Genomic DNA, 20,964 nt, shown 5'->3' with positions numbered 1-20,964 from the left:
GCATCAGACACGGTGTGTGGCTTTGCTGCCCGGCAGGGCGGGCAGTGCCACCTTCAGCTCCTCGAGAAGCCACACAGCACTTGAGAGGGGTGTTTTCAGACACTGCTGTCAGAGCCTCCTCTTGCAGGTACTGCATGCCAATAACTGGAGCTGATCTACAGTTTACACTTTGCTGTGTACCAGACTCCTACTCCTGAGGATTATTTACCATCCAAAAACAAAAATACTGCCATAAGGTGTGAACGAAATCAAGTCTCTTTTGTTTAGGAGGAAACACAGTGAGCAGCTGATATTTTCCAACATGCAATATTTTTATAAACGTCTACTAATAGAGCAACTTCCATCTATCTACCATCCAATCCTTCTGGGATTGTGGCTCTCAGACTCCTGCATTCCCCAGCTCTGCTCCACAGTGAGTACAAAGGCAACCAGAAGAGTCTCTCCACAGCATTGTGTCAGCCACAAAATTACATGGGTTATTTCCAAGGAGGAAAAAAAAGGTTGGTTGAATGCTATTGTTTGCTTTCTTTTTAATCCTTGTTCCCATTTGAACACTGAGAAACTTCTATTGTTCACATGACCCTAATTTCAGTGCTTCACCTCTCTGGCTCTCTGTTCCTTCCTTCCTATACTTGAAAACCTATTATACTGAAATAAGATAATACTAGGGTATGAGTGACAAATAACTCTGCAGTTTGGTACACACATTTGGAACAAAAATGTAGCTATTTTGTTGTTTCCACTCAAATGACCCAGTTAATTTCAGTGTTAACATCAGCTGTCAAAACATCTACTTACCAGATTTGCATCCCTTATTTATTTAGAAAAAAAGGATGCAATATCCAAGCAGTTATCAGACAAATAGAAAACACTGCATAAAATTGGTGTTTATGTTTAATTCCTGCTATTCCATCACTGTCTATCACATACTTAATACGTTAAATTCCACACTTGGTAGCACATAAATAAATCAAGACAGTTTGTGTTCATACTGGAGATACCATTATTCCCTGTTGGGATTAATCCAGCCCAGCAAAGACACTCAGTGAGAAGCCCATGTACCACATTAGCCTTGGTGTCCTTGTTGCAGCCTTCCAACACAGCCTCTGCCAACCCAGCAGTGCCACCTGCCCCCAGCACAGGCACCTCTGCACTGCTGTGTCATCCACCACTCCCCTCTTCTGCTCTCACCCGGGGACTCAGTGGGACACACAACTTTATGTTGGCTATCTCTGGAGCCAAGGAAACTCTTTAAAGCAAAGTCATTTCCACCATCCTGGAGATGGTTTTGGCTGCTGCAATGTTTGCTTATCCCAGGTGAAGTGTTCAACTCCTTCCACACTTTTTCATCCTTGGAGGGAGAAGAACACATTTCATTCTCAAGGATACAAAAGCCAGAGGTAGCAGATCACACTGGCTACCTGCCTTCAGCTACACTTTATACATCAGCTTGCCTTACCTTTATACAGGGTATCCACATTCTCAATAGGAAGCTGCTTCTTGGCAGCTGCTCTGCGATAGACCACATGTGTTCTGCCTCCTCCCTCCTCCTCCTCCCGGGCCCCCTTCTCCAGAGGTTCAATGAAGAACTCGTCCTTGTCCGTGCGGATCATGCCAGCCTGTAGGGACAGGGCAGAGATGGAACACTTGGCATTACTGCACATACAGCAGGCGTTGTGAGTAAACAGTTACAATATGCTTAAGCACACTTTAGTGCTCCCTGGAGAGCAATTAGGATGCAGAAAGGAAACCAGGTGAATTCTTTATTAGAGCAAAACAAAGCATCACTTCCCCAGCTTGACAAGAAAGGACAAAAGGTACAACCCTGAGCCTAAAGGACTTCTCCTTGAGCCACATGAGTGAAGTATAGGTTTAAGAATCTGTCTAGGAAACACCCTCTCCATTAAAAAACAGCTAAAATGCAGGTTATGATGACCTTAGCTATCCATCAAGCCCAGACCACCCCAGTGTTTACTATTTCTGCTAAATAAAGGATCAGTTCATGCCATAAGCTGGTCCTGATGTGCAGTTCTAGTCAAAAAATGTAGAGTCAGCCTTTCTGTCCAGGAGCAGGATGGAAAAATACTATGTCTCACTTGCAAGCAGATAAGCTTTGTGATTATTCCCCCCTTGACACAAAGGGTTCAGCCAACAAAATAATCTTTCAAGAATTAGCCACAACTAGTTTTAAAAAAGTGTCAGTAGTGCATTGTTAAAAAATAAATCTTACGCAGACTGGACCAGATATTCTGGTATGAAAAAAGAAATTTGCACTTCTACAGAGCATCCCTAAGGAATATCATCCAAGCAATTTTCACTATGTTCAGGAGAAACCCTCATAAAGACTGAAAACTTTAAAAAGAAAAAGACTTTTCATCATCTTTATGCAGGTGAAGTAACTTGGGCACCTGGATGATTTGGGTTTGTCTCCTCTTGCAGTCCTGCCCTACTGCAGATGATCACAGCAGCCAAGAGCTGCTTGCAGAGATGGTTGGCTTGAATCAATTTTTCTGCATATATTTGAACATCCATGTTTGAGAACTCAAACTAATGAACTCTCAGCTTGTAGACAGAAAGTCTTGCTAATGACATGAATGAAATTGTTCAGATGACTATTGAGAGAAGCTCCAGATCCAACCTTCAGAAGCTCCTTCATCACGCTCTTTCCCTGTCTGCCCACTGATGATCCTGAAGTCACTGGAGTTCCAAGCTGGACACAGGAGAACACCTCAACACTGTGACACACTTCATCTTGCTATCTGAGCTTCTGGGAGCCTAAATTCCCTGTTTGCTGAAGGCCTATCTCAAGCTTCAGGAGAACCAGTTTTGGCTCCTTTGAACCCAGAATCCTCACTTGAAACAAGTATCATCTAAACACTCTTCTCATAACCCCGCACTAAAGTTCTCATACAACACATATTTTTCTTCTACAAGCAGAAAACTACATTCCTACTGCTATAAATACAGTATGTTCACTAGTTCCCTCCTTGGAAAAATGTCAGGTTCATCTGTCATGTCTTAACTTACATTAGGCAAGATTTCCAGTCCCAGAATTCATATATATAATGTATACAAAAACAGATTGAAGAGGAAGGATTAAAGAGGCAAAATTATATCGAAGCAATTTAAACTGATGCCATCCTGCCTGTATAGAGAAAACTGAATTTGAAATCATGTCCTGTTTCTTCTTATCTAATTTGGATTCCACATCAGACATAGAAAAGGTGAGACAGGCTCAGTAGGCTCAAGGAAGCCAAAACAACCAAGAAAATAAGTACTGAACCCAGAGAGACAAAAGCTGATCTTTTGCTGTAAAATGGAATACATGAAAAATTCAGAGGTGATGTTACCCTCCTTTTAATGTGTATTCCAATTGCATTACACACACACACTTCTTCTGGGTATTAAGTATTATATCCAGAAGTCCTGAAATCTTTTTATAAATGCACAACTAAAGATCAAGAAGGACCAAACAATTGTGAGCTCAGCTGCACAGGGTCTGATGCAAACACCATACATATGCCCAGGAGAAATACACTGAGAGCTTGACTGTAGCAAAAAAAAAAAAATGTGATTTTGTTTTTTCTAAGTTAAAAAAAAAAAAAAAGCATGGTTGTGCACAGGTTCCTATGTATTTCTGGGTTCATTAAACCTAGTGTTAACTAAGCATCTAATGCCAGACCTAAGTTTGGAATGCAGACCATAATTCAGGATACTGGGGAAAATGCTGCTGGACACTGTATGCAGCAGGGAACACTGATGGGAGTTTGGAGGAATTTAGATCTTCTAAGAATATTAACAGATAAGCAACTTCTACCCTCAGTAGTTGAACTGATTAGACAGAAGCACAACTGCTATAGGTGAACTTTAGCTTCCAGGGCATGGTGGCCTTTTGGAAATGAAAACAGCTGGTCAGAGTGAATTCTCCCTCCTGAGAAGATGAAGGTGACACCTGAGAAACATATCAATTATTTTTGGTTGGAATTATTAGGAAAGAATGTGTGTTTGAACTGTTCAAGAATTACGTATTTTTATGTATTGCGTGTCCTACACAGTCTTTGATTTAGCCAACATATCGTCATGAAATAATTAAAGAAAAAATGGCTTTTTCAAGATTTTAAGAAGAAAATTCATTTAGATGGCAAGGCAGAATTCCTACAGCAATCCACAGGTCAAGCCAACTGCCTAATAATATAACCACAGTTATAAATGATTCATTAAGAAATATGTGGGGCTCCTGAAAGTCTCCACCACACATTTCCTTGCTGCTTTGAGCAAGACATTTAACCTCTTTACTTCCATTTCTCCACCTGTGAGGCAGCATAACAACAGTCTTGCAGGATAATTACAAGGGCTGATTTGTTATTTTTTTTGCCAAGTGCTTTGAACACGAAGTACTCAAGATCAATTGCCTATTGCATTTTTTTCTGATACTACTCAAAACGACCTCAAAAAGCCACCATGAAAGGGAGACTGCTTTTAGTCATCAACCCAACACCAGTGTTGTGCGGGGGTTTGTTCACATCCTTCACCTTCCATCAGTCCTGTTCTTATCCACAGATGCCATCACCCTTGTGCCAGCCAGCCTGTCATGCCAAGACAACTGTCAGACAACCACCAAGTTTATGATGACAACAGAGAGCATTAAAGTTGCTGCAATCTCCTGGAGAAATTGCAGCCTCTGGGTGACTAAAACAGAAATGCTGTATTGTTTGAGCACACATGTTCCTTTCCTTCAGTTAGAAGGTCTTCAGAAAATTCTTGGGTCATCATCATCTGGACATTTACTCCGTGTGATGTGAAAGCAGAATTAAGGTTTTCCATTACCAGTTTCCCGAAAAGTTCTGAAGGGAATCAGAGTAGTTGCTTTCATGAACTTTAAAGATGCTTGCCACCCATCCTGGAAATGCTGTACCTCTAGGAGTTATGGATTAGCAGTGCCCACTCTGCACTGTGACCCTGCAGCCACGTACATGCTGTGCAATTCAGAATTAGGCATGAGATTGCACATCCTCGTGGAAAGGAATTCCAATTCTGGAAAAAAATGCTGAGCTAACTGTTACCTCTTCCCCTCCTTTTCTGGGACTTTTAACTTGAAACTGAACTGCATATGGGAATATTGCTAAATAGTGATGGCAGGAGAGACTATGTCCTGTGACTAATGAAAATATAAATTAATGGAAAAACTGTTTGCCTTTGGAATGCACCAAACTGTAGCAAAGAGTCTATAATATTCCACTATTTCCCAAAGCGGGATATCCCCAGGCCTTTCTTCCAGGGGCTTTTAGATCCCAGCTGCAAATTACTCAAGTCAAGCACTGCTTGGCACTCATTAATATGCATTAAAGACTAAAGCAGAAGACACTTAATCAAAAGGAAACGGCAGTTCAGAGAATCAAAACCTCTGCTAAGGTTACCAAGGCGGTTATTTAGAAGTGAAAGCCACACAGGAAAAAACTCACAAGGAAGGCAGAGAGTGACTGTTCTGTCTAATTACGACATGAATTACATTGATATGCCACAGATTAGTCCATTGCAACACACAGGATTGGTGTTTAGAGTTCCACTAATCTCTTTTGGGGTTAACAGGGCTCCCGTGCATCCCTGAAGACCTCCTTCCAAGGTTTTCAAGGACCACAGGATCTACATATACTGGCAATGCCAGCAGCCACATGGGCTTTCTGCCTAAATTAATTACAATAATCCTGTCCACCACGATGGAGATCTCCTCTCCAGCCCAGGAGACCTGCCAGTGCTTTGCCACCACACCACAGAGCTCAGCTGAAAAGCATGTTTCTTCTCCCTTCTCCTCAACACTCTCAACCCTTCTTGCATTTCTAAAGACACTCTTTAGAAGTCTAATTTGACAGAAAAACGGCCTGGCATATTTAGATGTACAGAAAATCCAGGTTTCAGAGCGTTAGCTCCTGTGGATAATTAAATGTCTCTCTGGCTCTGCACTTGGTGAGTGACTTAATTGTCTCTTCATTCCCATTCACATCACAGCTCCCTGTTCTGGGCTGTAATGAAGCAACCCATCTAACTGCTGCTTCAGGACTCCAGAGCCTCGGCCCATCCCGCAACCGCAAGTTTAATTAATGCTCATTTTCTTCCTCATTAGTACAGCTTTACAAAGTTTCTCTCACTGCCCTGTAAAGGCAGATTTGCTTCCCAATCTCTGAGCACATGATACAGATAGGAAGATAAAATTAAATGTGAACAAACATGAAATTAATATAAAAAATCCATGTGTCTGCTTAGTTAATTAAACCAGTAGCCTACAAAACCAGAGTGTTTCAGAAACTCTTAGAAACAGCATTTCTGTAAATGAAGAGTTTTTTGGGTTTTTTGAGTATCTGAGTCTTAAAAAGGTAACTAGCCAAATGACATACCTGTGTATGAACAAATCCTAAATACAGCCTGGAATTTCAGATTATTTTCCTGAAAACAAAGGGAGCTACAAAATATCTGATATTTAACCTCAGTGCCTGGGTTATGAGCCTGCACTCCCTGTGATACCAGTGAAGGCTCCAGAAGGGAATTTGCACTACAGGGTCCTCCCAACAATCAATTCACAGAGAAGATGAGAGAGAGATGCATTTAACTATATAGTTGCCAAAAATACTCTGTAGATGACTTGAAAGAGAAAATATTTATATTCGCAGGACAACATGTTGGACAACATCTAATTCTATGTTTATATCAACACACTGTACCCTAAATACACAACTGTTAGACATTTGACCAAACTGGCACTAGTATAGCAGAGAATTAGAAAGCAAATTCCACGTGTTAATTTTATGATCCTTTTCTAGGTCTGAGAATCACAGGAACATGCTTTTTCCAAACAGTAACAGACCTGTCCTTCCAGTGCTGAAGTCAAGAATGGAAATACTGTTTGTTCAGTTCCATTAGAACGGACCTGATGCACCAGGAGCAAGATCACCTGGGGAACGAGGCAGAATGAAGGACATACCACAGACCTTCCAAACTCATCCCTGCCCACATGGGGTCTCTCAATGTTTTCCCTTCTGCAGTGTCTTCATTCCCAACCACACAGTACACTGATTCAGGAAAAGATGTGTTTGGCATTTTATTTCCATTTAGCTTAATTCATGTAGGTAACAATGGAAAAAAAAAACAAAACCAAAAACCCTTCCTATGTCATATTTGCATTTGATTCTTTGAGAACATCCCTTGAACTACTGAAGTATTGCAGAGGAAGAATTGTGCAGTGCTGCAAATTCATCTTCTGTCACAGTGAAATGAGGGACTGAAGGAATTGTAGCAAATATTTGGAACATACTGGCACTTACTTTGCTGGATGCTGCTGCTGCCTTAAAGCTACACCTATCTATTCAGGCTGGAGGAGGAAGTTTTCAACTGAACATTTATATTTTTATCACTCTTGGTATTTTTCAGCTTTTTTTCAAGTTGGTTTGCAATTAAGTTGCTTTATTTTTGTATATCCCCCAAAAAATAAGGGGGTGAATAATTAAGGATACACATAAGAATTACAGAGCCAGACTAGCAGAGACACAGAGCCTGCTGGGTAACCCCATGGAAGCTGTGTGTTCCTTAGGGCCCCCATTTATTCTCTGCAGAATGGGGATAAGGTCACATTTTTACTGTACTTTGAGATCTACTAATGAACAGCACCATACAGGAGCAATTCCACAGCCTGCTTTCTACAGTCCTTGTTGCTCAAGGGAGGATGGATATCCATCCATTCATGCATCTACACGCTTCCACTGCTACCAAAAATAAAATTTTGTCCCCGGAGCCCAGCTTAGAGACTACACAGTCGCAGGTGTGATTGATAACAGCAGGGGGACAAATCTGAGCCAATATAACCGAAGTTATGAGAGCTGCATTAGTTACAGCAGATGAGGATCTGAACCCAAATCTTGCAGTTGTATGGTATAACTCATTTTAGAAACTCAAAAGGGTTTTCTGTGGGTTTTAAGGGACACAATAGTGAGACAGACTGTGTCTCATTCTCACTGAACCATCGAGAAAACAGACACAAAGCGATTTCACAAAGCAGTGCCAGCAAATTTCCAGACTAGGGTCCTGGCCACAATGCCTGGCTTTTGCCAGTGAGCAATGCTAAAAACATTACTTCCAACTTCTCTGTCTTTACAAGAAAATTACCACATTCTCTCCTCTGCCACTCAGCACCTGCCCAGGGCCAGCAGCACTGGCAGACCGAGGCCACGACCCAAGCACCACTTCCCTCCAGTAAATCTCCTGTGTCTGTTCCCCATAATCTGCCCTGTCCTAGCAGCCACTCTCCTATGAATTCCTGCAGATCACAGGAGGTAAATCTCATTTTCAAAAGGTTTAGGTAATACAAAAAACCACGACTTTCTGTATTTGCCATAGATACTCCTTTTGCAGAGTACAGCTTGCAAAAGCATAAGAGAGGCTTCTGAGCAGGGAAATTCAGAGCTGGAAGCAGCACAGCATCTCTACCAGGGTGGCTTCCACCTTTGGGATACCTCTACATGACCAGTAGGAACCTCGTCTGCAATGAGCTCAACTGCAAGAGCTGTTACAATCCTGTAGCTTTTTAAATACAACCAGTATTTTTACCTAAAATAATGCTTAAGCAAGAACATTTTGGAAAGTCTCTAGGCTTGATGTCCACAGGTATGTGTAATTCCAAGTGGGGAAGAGGTGAGTTATTAAATAGCTGTTAAGAATGAAAATGATAAATGCGGCAGATCTTGCCGACTCAGGGGATTGTAAACTTGATTGCTGTTGTTGCAAGCAGGGAATAGTAATTGCAGTTCCCTGCAACAGAGTTTCTCAGTTTTAATCTTTCAGGGAGGAAAAGCATGAATATCAAGTCCATGAATTTGCTAACAGCAAGATCCAAAAAGATTAACTTTCCCAATTTTATCACAGGGAACCATTTGAAATAAAGCATTTCTGAGGACACTTTGACAAAACACATAGTTGAGTCCTACCCTCAGCAATAAAAATTAATTGACATTCTGCAAGAAAACAAAACAAGCCTGACTGGAAAGCTCTTCAGCTCAAACCTTCACAAAATGGGACAGTTGCAACACAAGTTTCTTTTCAAAAATACATTTGCTTAAGGCACAAATCACCACCCACTGAAGTCAACGGGTGTCACATTCATAAATCTCAAGGCCAGAATTTATAAATGTATTCATAAATATTAAAGTAGTTTAGTCTGGTGTTCTATATAAGATAGGCCAAAGACTTTCACCAAAGCATTGCTGCAGACTCACAAAAATTGTCTTCATCCTGAATTCAGCAGGACTGGATCAGATCCATTAATGGTTAGGAAATGGAGTCTGAGTCTTTGCTATGGTAAACAGGATAAAAAGATCCAGAGTACAAACTAAGGTTTACAATATTTAAAAAAAAATAATATACTAAATTCATCTGAGTGAAAACTTAGCATTTAAAGTAATTTAAATTTTCCTATAAAAACCCCAACTCTTCCCTTAGGAAGATGTTCTGCAGCAATGCATATTCCAGGGGAGAGCATGGGCTGCAGAGCATAAGTTGCAGGGCAGCAGGAGTCAGCTCTGGCCTGGGCCATTCCCATCTCCTCTTTCTCCCAGTGCCACACCAGCCCTTCTTACAGAGCAGCTCCAGTGCCCACACTGCCACACAGTGTGTAGGCTCAGGGAGCTCACCCCAAAATCACCACCCTACTGAGATGTGCCCCTTGGCAGAACCCAGTGTCCATGATCTGCAGCCTCTGACATTCGCAAGACCCCCAGCAGGTAAAAATTCCTCCCTAGGAGAGAGCATCTCACACCCTCTTCACACCGTTCCATGCAACAACTCATAACCCAAATCCAGCCACAGGTCCAGGAACTCATGGCTTGGAAATCAGACAGGGTCCTTCCCTGCTAAATGCAAGTTTTACTCTAACTGGATGCTCATAAGGGTGCAGGAAAACAAAAATAACAAAAGGTTATTACTGCTGGGGCTTGTTTTTCTCTCCACATCCTATAGACAGATTTATTTTAACCTTCTCTCCCTTACTCGGTTTCAGAGAAATGAACCTGGAAAACCGTTATCCAAATGGGAGCACGAAAAACTAATGAGAGATGAGCTTTCAATTTTATACTGCACTCAGTTGTAGGCTCCCAGTACAAGATGTCAACAAAGTGCAAGATACAGTACAGAAACTAAAATAATTAATCCCCGGAGGAACAGGCTTATTAAGAAGGATTAAATCAAAGAATTAATGTGCACTATTTGTCTGTATGACAAAGAGGAAGGGAGGCATATGATAACTCTCCAAGATCTGAAAGCATAGAGAGAATAAGAATTGTTGATGAGAAAAGCTTGGACATACCAGGAAACAAACAAAAAAAGAAACTCTGACAGAAATTTTATCTGTAATATTATAGGCAGCCTTATGCAAAACCAACTCAAAAACTTGTCCATAAAATTCTTTAAATTAACATTTAAATTAACATTCCTTATTCTTTACATTGCTGGCACCTACAGTTCAAGGAACAAGGTTTAATCATTGCACAATAACAAATACATTTTAGCAGACTTCTGCAGAGGAAGAAATAAAGAACATCAACTGAGTCCAGAACAGGCTCAGGGAACACAGCAGTAGCTGGTGATTTACATCCTTGGAAAAGCAAAGTCAAACATGAGATAGGTTAAGACACCAAAGACATTCACTCACCACTGGCCAGTTTTGAGGACAAGATAAGGCCTTGCATGGACACCTGGTCCAACAGAGTGTGGCTCATGTGATTTTTCTCTTTCCCTCATTTTGATCACCTCCAGTTTTTCATGGGTTTTGCTGCTTTGTGTTTTTCCTGATATTTTTCTTCTCCACTCCTGCCAAGGTTGCAGCTACTAACAAAACAATTTAATATTGTGTGAAATGAAGAACAAGAATGTTCCCTCTGCCTGTTCCTTAGACTGTGGCTCTGGTAACCATAAACTTTTCACCATACTCCAAACAGCAGAAAAGAACTTAAATTACCTACATACACACACAAACCTCTAAAGGACAAAACCACAGTTAGATAATAACTGTAGAAACCTGAAATAATAGCAAGTGTTGAAGTAGAAGGTAGAGTGTTGGAAACATTTTGTTTTGGAAAACAAAGTGTACCTATATTCTTAGGTAAAATTTTAAAAAAATGCATTTTCTCAAAATAAATAGAAATCCAGCAGCAACCACAAATTGGACACAACATATATCAAGTCAAATGAAGCCTGTAAAGGATGCACTCCCTGAACAAAAGAGGATATAGAAAATACATGCAAAGCAAGAAGCATAAATCAGCCTGTAAATCTTTCAGAACTACTAGAAATCAAATTACACACCATATGTCAGTGGGCTAATGTATTCACACCAGTAGAGCTGGGTTAGCACATTCTGGTAAGTTTACAAGTGGTGTGTGTTTATTTGGACAATACTACTACCACAGAAGATAGTAAGGAAGTTCTTTCAAGAGTGGTTTCCATACTTTACACATCTACTGTAAAATGATGTGACTTTCTTACTTAAAGCTGCCTTTAAATCTCATGAGATTGTTTTATAATTAAACAGGCATTATTAATTTAGACTACTAGGCAGAGAGGAAAAAAAAAAAACACATCTGTAGCTTTTGAACCAACAACAGTGCTTAAAAACTTCTCAAAATCTATTGTCCAAATACAGTTACAAGAACTACAAGCCAGGAATCTGGATCTAGAAAACAGAGGCTCCAACCAACTCCTGTGCACCCCAGACCAGACCTTACTGATGGTAAGTTGTGGCCATATGACCAGTGAGCCACTGAGCATCACAGTGAACTTCCAGTGGTTTTGAAAAATTACAAAGAAAGTCAACAGAATCCTCACTCTTCCACTTTGAATTTGCTGCTAGCTACAGAATTTAGGTTAGAGACAGCACTATCAGGAGCCCAAGAGACAGAACTCAGGAAGATCAGGGAATGAGTGCAGAGGAAGCTGGCAAATAGAAGCTAACACTGACAAAAACCTGAAACGTTTTGTCAGAAACATTTAACCAACCTACGCATCTTACAAAATCCTAAATTAGCTACTTCCAACTCAGGTAAAGGATGGACAACTATTGCAACGAGTTCAATGAAGATTTCCTCTCACTCTACAAAGACAATCTGTACCAAAACAGAGGGGAAAAAAAAAGAAAAAAGAAAAAAAGGATGTTTAAATATGGGATAAAAAAAGATAAGACAGATGGCATTATTTTGTTGTTACACAAGTCAATGGTATAGCTGCATTGAAAACACTGGATGCAGGATGCCTGCAAATACAACCAAACTGAAATGTTTCCAAAGAAGCTGAATGAGAATGACCAGAACCTCAAAACCACTCTCATTTCAGCAGGGAGACTGAAAATGCTAGATATTTGTTTTAATATGAATGAGAAAGACAGAGGAAAACAATTAATGGTATAATAAGGAATACCTGAAAGTCATCTCTTCATTTCACAATAAAGAGAAAGAGAGTATAATTAAATTAAAACATGCTTTCCCCTGCCTCCCTCTGCCTAAAACAAATAACAGAGTAACTCCACGGTTTTTATTCTCCAGTTGACATCTTACAGCAAATTAAAGACCATTAGTACAAACAGTGAGGAGCCTCAGAAGCTCCAGGGTGCCCCAGAAAGAACAGAAGCAGGTCTGGACTTCTTGGTCTTGGATTCCTGCCAGACCAAAAGACTTTATTAAATGAAAATGCCCAGAGGATCCTAAAGAGAAAAATTTCTTTTAGTTTATTTGTTTAACTAGTAGTATTGCTTCATATTTACAGGTTGAGTTTGTACTGGTAGCTTTTTGTTTTTACAAGTCCCTGTTCCAGCTGACCCTGGTTTCACAGGACTTACACCTACTGTGACAGTTTTACAACCTGTTGTAGCTGCCCCACGCAGCACGGCCAAAGCCAAGCTGTTCTTTTGGTAACACCGTCAGGCTTCATCGCTCTCCTTCAACAGGTTCCAAGTTCTATTTAGGGTACCTCATCTCTATGGTAACTGCCAACTCCACGGAGCCTCACAGCACCGTGCTGGAGGAAAGCAATCCCCCCCTCCCTCACCGGGGAAATGAGATGAGGGAAAACTGGATGACTTGTTCAAGGATATGTAAGAGCTGCGTGACAGAGATGGGAAACCAAATGTCCTGAAGACCAAGTCCAGTGTCTGATCTACGAGATGCCTTTTTCACTCCTACCAGCAAAGCCACACGCTCCAGGCAGCTCTCAGCATCAGAGCCACTTCCAACCAGAGCGAGGTTCTCAGTTTACAGAGCAGGAGTGTTATGGGAGCATTTTGGGATACGTCATTGCATACTCCATCCCTGTTCTACTCTGCTGCAAGAAGTTGGTCAATGAACAACCCTCACCACCAGCATGGCCACCAGTCCGGGCTGGCCACTGCACTGCAATGAGGAGCTTAACACAACTAGACTTTCCTGGGATTCATCTGAACTCTGGGGAAGCAGGAATTTCACAAAACTCTAAAGGTTGTTTTAAAAAGTTTTCCAGATTTTATCGTTTTTCACATAGTCTGCAATTCTCCTTCCTGGCTTTTGAAAAACGACACACAGCTGTGCTTTGGATCACAGCTGTGACTTTTGGCAGCAGGCAGAGGAGGCCCAATGCTGAGCTGGGGTAGCCAATGTCACCCTGAGCTGTCTGGTGCTTCTCATCAGTAAGGAGGGACCAGTCCCCCTGACTGGCATGGCAGGGTGCAGCTATTGCAGGCTCCTGCTCTGTCACAGCATTTCTGTGAAACTATGAAATACCCTCTGGATCTGCTCTCCTGAGTACAACCAGTGGGTAAAAATGACCACATGGATGAAAGGCAATGGAGAAGATATAGGAGAAAAATCTAATGAGTGTTGTGTTGCCTCCCCATTTGAAGCCAGTTTTCTTTCTTGTATTTGCAACCTCAAGCTTTTGTTTTGTTATATTTGGTCTGTTCTGGTGTTATCCAGGTTCCTACCAATTCTCAGCATCTTATTTTCACATCCACGTTTTCCACAGTTTCTGAACATATTTTCTGCCTTTTCCAAAGAGCTCGCTGGGCTCCGTGTCGTTGCAGAACAGATGGCACAACACTTAGATTTGCTTTAGTAAACGGACAAATGTGATTGCTTTGTTCTTCTCAGCTCACATCTGTGCTCAGTGGAGAACTCTGCCCCTGCAAGCCAGGCAGCCAGGGACAGGGATGTGTGTCCATCAACTGGCAGCAGGGCAGGACCAGGTACTCTCCAAACCTCCCAGTCAGCAGCACAAGAATCAAACACCAATAGCCACCTTCCTCCCAGGTCCACAGGAATAACAAACCTTGGGAAAGCATTAAAGTGCAGGGGGAGGTAGGGAGAACGAGGAGCACAAAAGAACAAGATACGCTGACTCTCTCAGAAGAGCCTGAGGACAAGTACTGTCATTTTTAGCCATATTTCAACTTCTAAGGCAACCTCCCATCAGTCACAATTACAGTATGTGGAAGGAACCTGTTCCATCTTGGAAAGCCAGAGGCCACTTAGCCTCATGACACAGACTGTGATCAGACCCAGCTTCTCTCACAGAGTACAGAGCAGTGAAAATTAACCCCTGGCCTGCCAAGTGCTCTGCTGTGGTGGCAGCCACATGCAGCAAGCCATCCCTGAAAGTTTTGACTGGTCATGGATGAAACAGTCTTTAAATATCCAGGTTTGGCTAGAAAACATCACACTTATAGAGATGACAACACTCATTCTTCAGATGGGCTCTTCTTTGCCCACAAAGCACAAACACATAAACACAGAGGGTCCACAGTGGCATGTCCAGGGGAGTTCTTCAGTTAGTGGTCCAGGTTTCTTCGGGGCACAAGAGCCTCATAAGAGAGAAGATGATGAGTTCATGCTTCCAACTGATCAAATCAGCAATCAGAGGTACATTGGAAGGAGCCTTTCCTCCTTCTCCACAATCTCACCAGCCCATTTCAGAGAGACCACAGGGAAATAGCTCAGGCCACTTCAATTCATTAAGGAATTTTAAGATACACATTTTAGGTTTCCATTTGGGCTAACACTCATTGGAAACATGATAAACTACCATGAGAAGGAGATGTCATTTTTCAATCCCAGAGGAGAAAGAGAGGAAGTATAAGGAAGGTTAATGAGCCCTGAGGTCTTGTTTGGGGAAAAAAAAAAAACAGTGTAGAAGAAAGGGATTATTAAAATACCTGTGTGCTCCCAGAGCTCAGACTCCTCCTGGATTTACCTTGGTCTTGTGATCCTCAAAGTACTACATTTGGGATGTCTTCACTTTATCAGCCAACATTAATATAGACAAAATTTTAAATGCATTAATGCATCCTTGGTCATAAACACATGAGCATGTTCACAGGAACCAGATTATTTCAGCATGATCCAGTTTTTTCATCCCCTCATTAACTACTACATTCACAAGTGTGTTTATTTGTAACTAGCTGCTAAAGGTAATGACCCTTAATAGCTCTGACAGAAACAATCCTTTGGAGCTACTTCCTACCTTGGGCAAAGAAGTAGAAAAGAGAGCAGAGTAGTGAAGGCCAACATTTTTCTATAACATTTTTAAGGGTTTTCTTACAGAGTTACTGCTGATTTTTTTATGGTTTATTGGAGGAAAAGAAAAAGTCATTTTAGTTCAGTCTCAGAGGAACTGAAAACTATATTTTTTTTATTTGACTCTCTCCAACTCTCTTTCTTTATCCCTCAAGAGTGTACAAAATTTTGCTTTTTTCCACATCTTGCAGAGATTTTTTAAAAATTAGCATAATGCTTTAAAATTAATTGCATTTTTAAAATAAGAATAACTCCAGCTTTCTTGCAGGCAGCTACTGAAGTGAAACACATGATTATGCAAACCACAACCAATATTTTGGTGCCAAAAATACAGCTCAGCAGAGAGATGTATAAATGCTGGCCAAACCTTGGAAAATTCGAGTTACAGAAGTAGATAACAGAACTCTCCTTTCAGCAGCTATTCAAATTTCCTTCCTTTTTAACTTCCTTGGAAAGGGATCAATTAAAAACCAAACATTAATTCAACTTCTGCACCATCCTTTTCTATTGCTTCTGTCTCATGGGGGAAACTAAAATCACACCTTAAAAATTCTCCTTAACATCTCTCAGACAGCAAAGTCACTTGCTGTGGCCAGAGCTCTCTGTGCTCACCTGCTGTGCCTGAGCAGTCATGGGGCTATAAATGCAAAACCTCAAAAACTACAAAATTCAGGTAGCAGCAACTGGTCTTTGAGACTCTGTTCTTCTCCAAGACTTGCATGTGACTGCAGCAATCAAGACACTTGGCACACGTGGAAGATGTGTGCAAACAGAGGGGTTTCCAATTTTACAAGTGATTCATAAGGGAGAAATTGCCAAAGGACCCATTTCCTCTCAAATGCCTTTTTGTGCCCTGCCAAGGTAAACTTGGGCACTTGTATGTTTCTGATCGGTACTTCTACAAATTTTTTAGAGGGATAAAATTAACATGCAGGGACTCTTAACTACATCTTATAAAAAAAGAGCTGAAATATAATTGTATGCATAAAAAAGTAAACTTGTTTTTGAAACCTGGACCTAATCTTCAGTGAAGAATACGTGCAAAGACCAGCCAGGAATCTGGCATGTACCTCTAAAATGACAGCTGGGGCCTGGTATTGGGAGGCCCCTGTGAATTCAATGGGAAAAAAAAATTCCTTAAATTAGAATATAAGTACCACAGACCAACTTTGCAGTACATACACATGTAGAGATCAGCACTGACCATGTGATCACATTATCTAATGTGACTACAACATTTTTCAAAAGCATTTGATTCATATGGAAAACATGCGGATAGCGAAGCCTCGAAAGAAGCTCCCCCATCTGTCACCTTTCCCTCCAGTAACTCCTGTCTCACCCACTAGTCATGTAAGCCTGCAACTCTTCTTAGCAAGGAAAGGATTAATCACACTCAGTTCTCACTGGAAATGCCTAAACCAAAATAGTCAGAGCTCTTAATATCAACACACATGGCTGTAGCAAAGACCTTGGACACCGTGCTTAAGAAAGCATATCCCTCCATGCAGTACATACCTATGGGGATCTGATCTCATTCTACTACTATGCAGAAGATGGGTGAGTTAATGGGCTGATTTTTTTTTTCCATTTGTCTTCCAGTGATCCGTTTTGCATCTTTTCATTTAAGCAATACAGATAAGACCTAGATCCTCTTGCTTGAGCTAATGCTCATTAATAATACACATAGGTTTATTAAAATTTGTTCTTCCTCTTTTCTTTGACTCAAATATAAGGAACTGTGCGCTGAAAAAAGACCCATATATATAGATATTTGGGGGTATTGTCTTTTTGTGCATTTCAAACAGCACAATTTGCCTCTCCTCACACCCCATTTAAGGATGTATAATGTCAAATCAAAACAGGTTGTGTTCATCTCATCTATTATTAACCAAGAAACTTCTATAGAGATTTGAGTATATGTTTACTCTGTGAAAACCTACACAGTATAATCTACAGCTAAGAGCAATACTAGACACCTACATAATCAGAGAAAATGCAGGAAGAATCCTGCAAAGCATATGAGCAAAAGCTAAATAGATCCTAGTATATTGCTCTGACTCTGTGGAAAAAGGAGAACAAATATTGAACATGCAGTATTACCATTTATTTCTGCTGAAGTAGCTCAGGAGTAAAGAGGCATTGTGTAAATATACAATCCACAAATTGCAGATGATCAAACCACAGCCTTGCACACAAGGATTAGATACAAAAAAACAAACCAGGAGTGGGGTAAACATCAAGTAATCAGGAAGAATTAGGATCTGCCAATACAAAGCAGCTGGAGAGCTTGAGTTTGCCCAAGACAAGTGCAGATACCCAGGTGCATGTGGCAGAGGCTGCATCGCTCACACACTGTTACACAGCTCATGGGCCTGTCTCCTGCCTGCTGCAGCTTGCACAGGGAATCATAGGATAATTTAAGTTGGAAAAGACCTTTAAGATCATTGAGTCCAACTGCAATATGAGCAATCCAAGCCACAGGGCCCCGGGGGCTGACTCCATATGGGAGGCACATGTCAGGCTGAGGGCATAACCATGCAAGAAATGATGAAAAAGCAACACAGGTTACAACAGATTGCCAGTTATTAATTCAAATGAGACAAACGGTCCCTGTGGGCAATGCTATTTCAAGAAGTGTCTACCTGGCAGGGGAGCAGCCAAGTCCAGGAGCGTGGGCTGCCAGCCTGTACTTCCCTGAAGTTGCACTTTCAGGACTCTTCCAGTAACACACAGTTGGGGTAAATTATGCAGTAAATTACGCAGTAAATTTCTTCCAGTTCTTATGGAATTTTAAATTGCATTTATAATGACAACTTGATCACTGAGACAGAATGGAAAAAAGAGGCAGCAAAATAGGGTGTTTCACAAAGTCAGCATCACTTCCCAGCTTGCAGGAGTCCCCAGCCCCAGCACAGTGTGATAAAGTGTGCAGCCTGAGCCACTGCAGGCAGCAAACCTGGAGCAGGCAACACACAGCACCTCATCAAATAAGCAGCAATATACATGTCTAATGCCTTTAATTCTGTATATTGCAATCTGGTGCATTAATAAAGCCTGTTATAAAGGGCAAAAGAAAACGTGAAGTAATTTCTACAGATCAATGTGCCTGGAAATATTACATTAGGTTCCAGTTTAGAAAAAGTGTAAAGATACATGGTTGTCATTAGCTGACAAGATTTGTGAAAATTATGGAAAAGGTAGTTGAAAGGAACTAATTCTTGCTACTGTGCAATTGAGTCCATGTTTTAAAAACAAGTAAAACTAAAACTGAAAATAAAGTACCCACAAATCAGCAATACTTGTTGAAAATTTTATACTCTCTGGGCCTGACATAGACTTGTTCTGACCCATTATAAGGAACAGAGGAACACACAAAAAGTCAGAGTTCCTCTTCATTAATTCTGCAAAGTTGAGGTCTGAAAAAGTCAACACTAAAACGTTGCCGTGACTGAGATGGCCTTTGTATATTAGTTACTATGAAAATCAGAAGTTCAGTTTCAAAGACAGAAACAAATTCAATGGTTTATTTTTAATATTGAAATTGCTTCCTCTGCCTTCTAATGAAATAATTTTTTGGCAGAACAGCTGTCCAGAACATGAAATTCTGGCAAATACTACAATATTCCCATGCATTCCTGAATCAGAATACCCTGGAATCTTAGTCAATTCTTTCAACAAAGCAAAAAATTATCAAGTTACAATAATCTAATGGAAAAAATAGAAAAATAAATCATGACATTTCTGTGTCCAGTCTAACAGATGAGCTTCTGAACATCAACTGCTCACAACAAATCTCTTGTAAATGAGCTACAAAGTAAGGATTGCTGACAGAAATTATTTGATGCATAATTTTAATTAACAACTAAATTCAAGTAAGTCACGCTTTATTCCCAGGCAATTCAAAATAGGAAAAGGTGACATTCATAAAATAAATTACTCTTTATGAATTATTCACCCAGTTCTAATATCTTTTGCAGAATTTCCAATCTGTTCACTAAACCCTACTGTGAAAAGCTCAATACCATATTCATTAAAATAAACTTAACGTAACTGAACCCTGAAGGAAAGCACACACAGATCATCACTACAACCAACTCTTCTACATCTGAAATCCCTATTTTACACAAATGCAGAATGTGTTCCCTTACCTGCTCTTCAAAAGACATATCAACACCTGGATTACAAGTGCTATCCTTCAAAAGAAACTAAAGGTATTGGAGCATGACCTACTGACCTACTTCAAGACAATCACTGGCAGACTCAGAAGATGTTGCCTCTCTCCTCACAGTGGCTGGGTGTTGTAAACCCCAGGATGAAGCCCTAATCATAGACTTTCCCCTTGCCATGTGCAATAAGATGTTTAAGATAAGGTGAGTCAGGGGCTATGAGAGTAAACTTTCCATGTCCTGACCTTTCCCTTGCACTAAATCATCGCCTGGGTCTGCCCTCCAAGAGCAGGAAAGAGACACACTGACTCCTGAAACAGCAACTCTCTTGGTCCACACTGCCAGGATGCAATCATAGATCCTCTGGTGACTCATGAACCTAAATCCTACAACAAGGCAAGAAAACCAAACATATTCACTGACCTTTGCTTGGGGTAAGGAGTATAGTGATGAATGAAGAAGAATTGGAGCTGCTGCTATCCGTGTTACTCACCACAGAGAGTTCACTTCTCCTCCATTAGTAAATACAAAAATATGTAGTTTTATCGTCAGCCAAATAGCCAGGCTGTGATCCTCAGAGGATAATCTGGCAGTCATTGCTGCAAGGTTTCTCCATTTGGTTTGATATTACATTAAATAAGATGTCTCAGATCTCTCTCATAACAGTCATCTGGTGTGTTATCTCCCATGTATATTAGGAGGGCTGTTTTCCCGAAACCTGATGTATCATTGTAACCAGCATATGTCAGGGAATTGCAAATCAGCACATTACAGAGCATCGCTGCAGTCCCAGCCCTGAGAACAATATGAAGCACCACACCAGAGGACAGGACTGTACATCAACAGAGAGGGTTCCTGCTGTATTGGGAAGCTGAGCACATGCTGCTCTGGGCACACTGGGATCCAGAATGTCAGGCAGCCCTGAAGGAAGGAGATTCACAATGCAAATCTAATATTTACATTCTTTCCCAGAATCTTAGCCAGATTGTCAGTGGTTTGTTGGCAGCTTAAGTAAACTCTTGGAAGTACATAAAAGTGGTGAAAGAAACGTGATTCTGTATTACAAGACAATAAACAAGAGGGCTCAGGACAGGTAGTGATGCACCTCAGAGCAATTTCTGTCCTTCCAGGTGACTGTGACAGAGGGGAAAGCCTGTGCTCACAGAAGAGAGACTCATGCAGTTGCTGTTCTTGGTGCTTCCATGCATAAGTGATGGAGAAACAGA

At 40.9% G+C, this 20,964-nt stretch overlaps 1 protein-coding gene across 2 annotated transcripts in view; it reads right to left on the bottom strand.

Moving 5' to 3' along the window:
* ADAMTS2 (ADAM metallopeptidase with thrombospondin type 1 motif 2) overlaps positions 1-20,964 on the bottom strand; it is a 169,123-nt gene that overhangs the window by 104,935 nt on the left and 43,224 nt on the right. For both annotated transcript variants that reach the window (XM_051793541.1, XM_051793542.1), the window contains one exon: positions 1,460-1,619. In XM_051793541.1, coding sequence (XP_051649501.1) covers positions 1,460-1,619 — 160 coding nt within the window. The remainder of the gene's footprint in view (positions 1-1,459; positions 1,620-20,964) is intronic.

Source organism: Manacus candei, unplaced genomic scaffold (genome assembly GCF_025592945.1).
Source record: "Manacus candei isolate 608988 ecotype Guabito, Panama unplaced genomic scaffold, ASM2559294v1 h1tg000037l, whole genome shotgun sequence".
In the NCBI taxonomy this organism is placed as follows: domain Eukaryota; kingdom Metazoa; phylum Chordata; class Aves; order Passeriformes; family Pipridae; genus Manacus; species Manacus candei.
The sequence above is the reverse complement of the archived record's forward strand: the minus strand, read 5'-3'. Positions and strand labels throughout refer to the sequence as shown.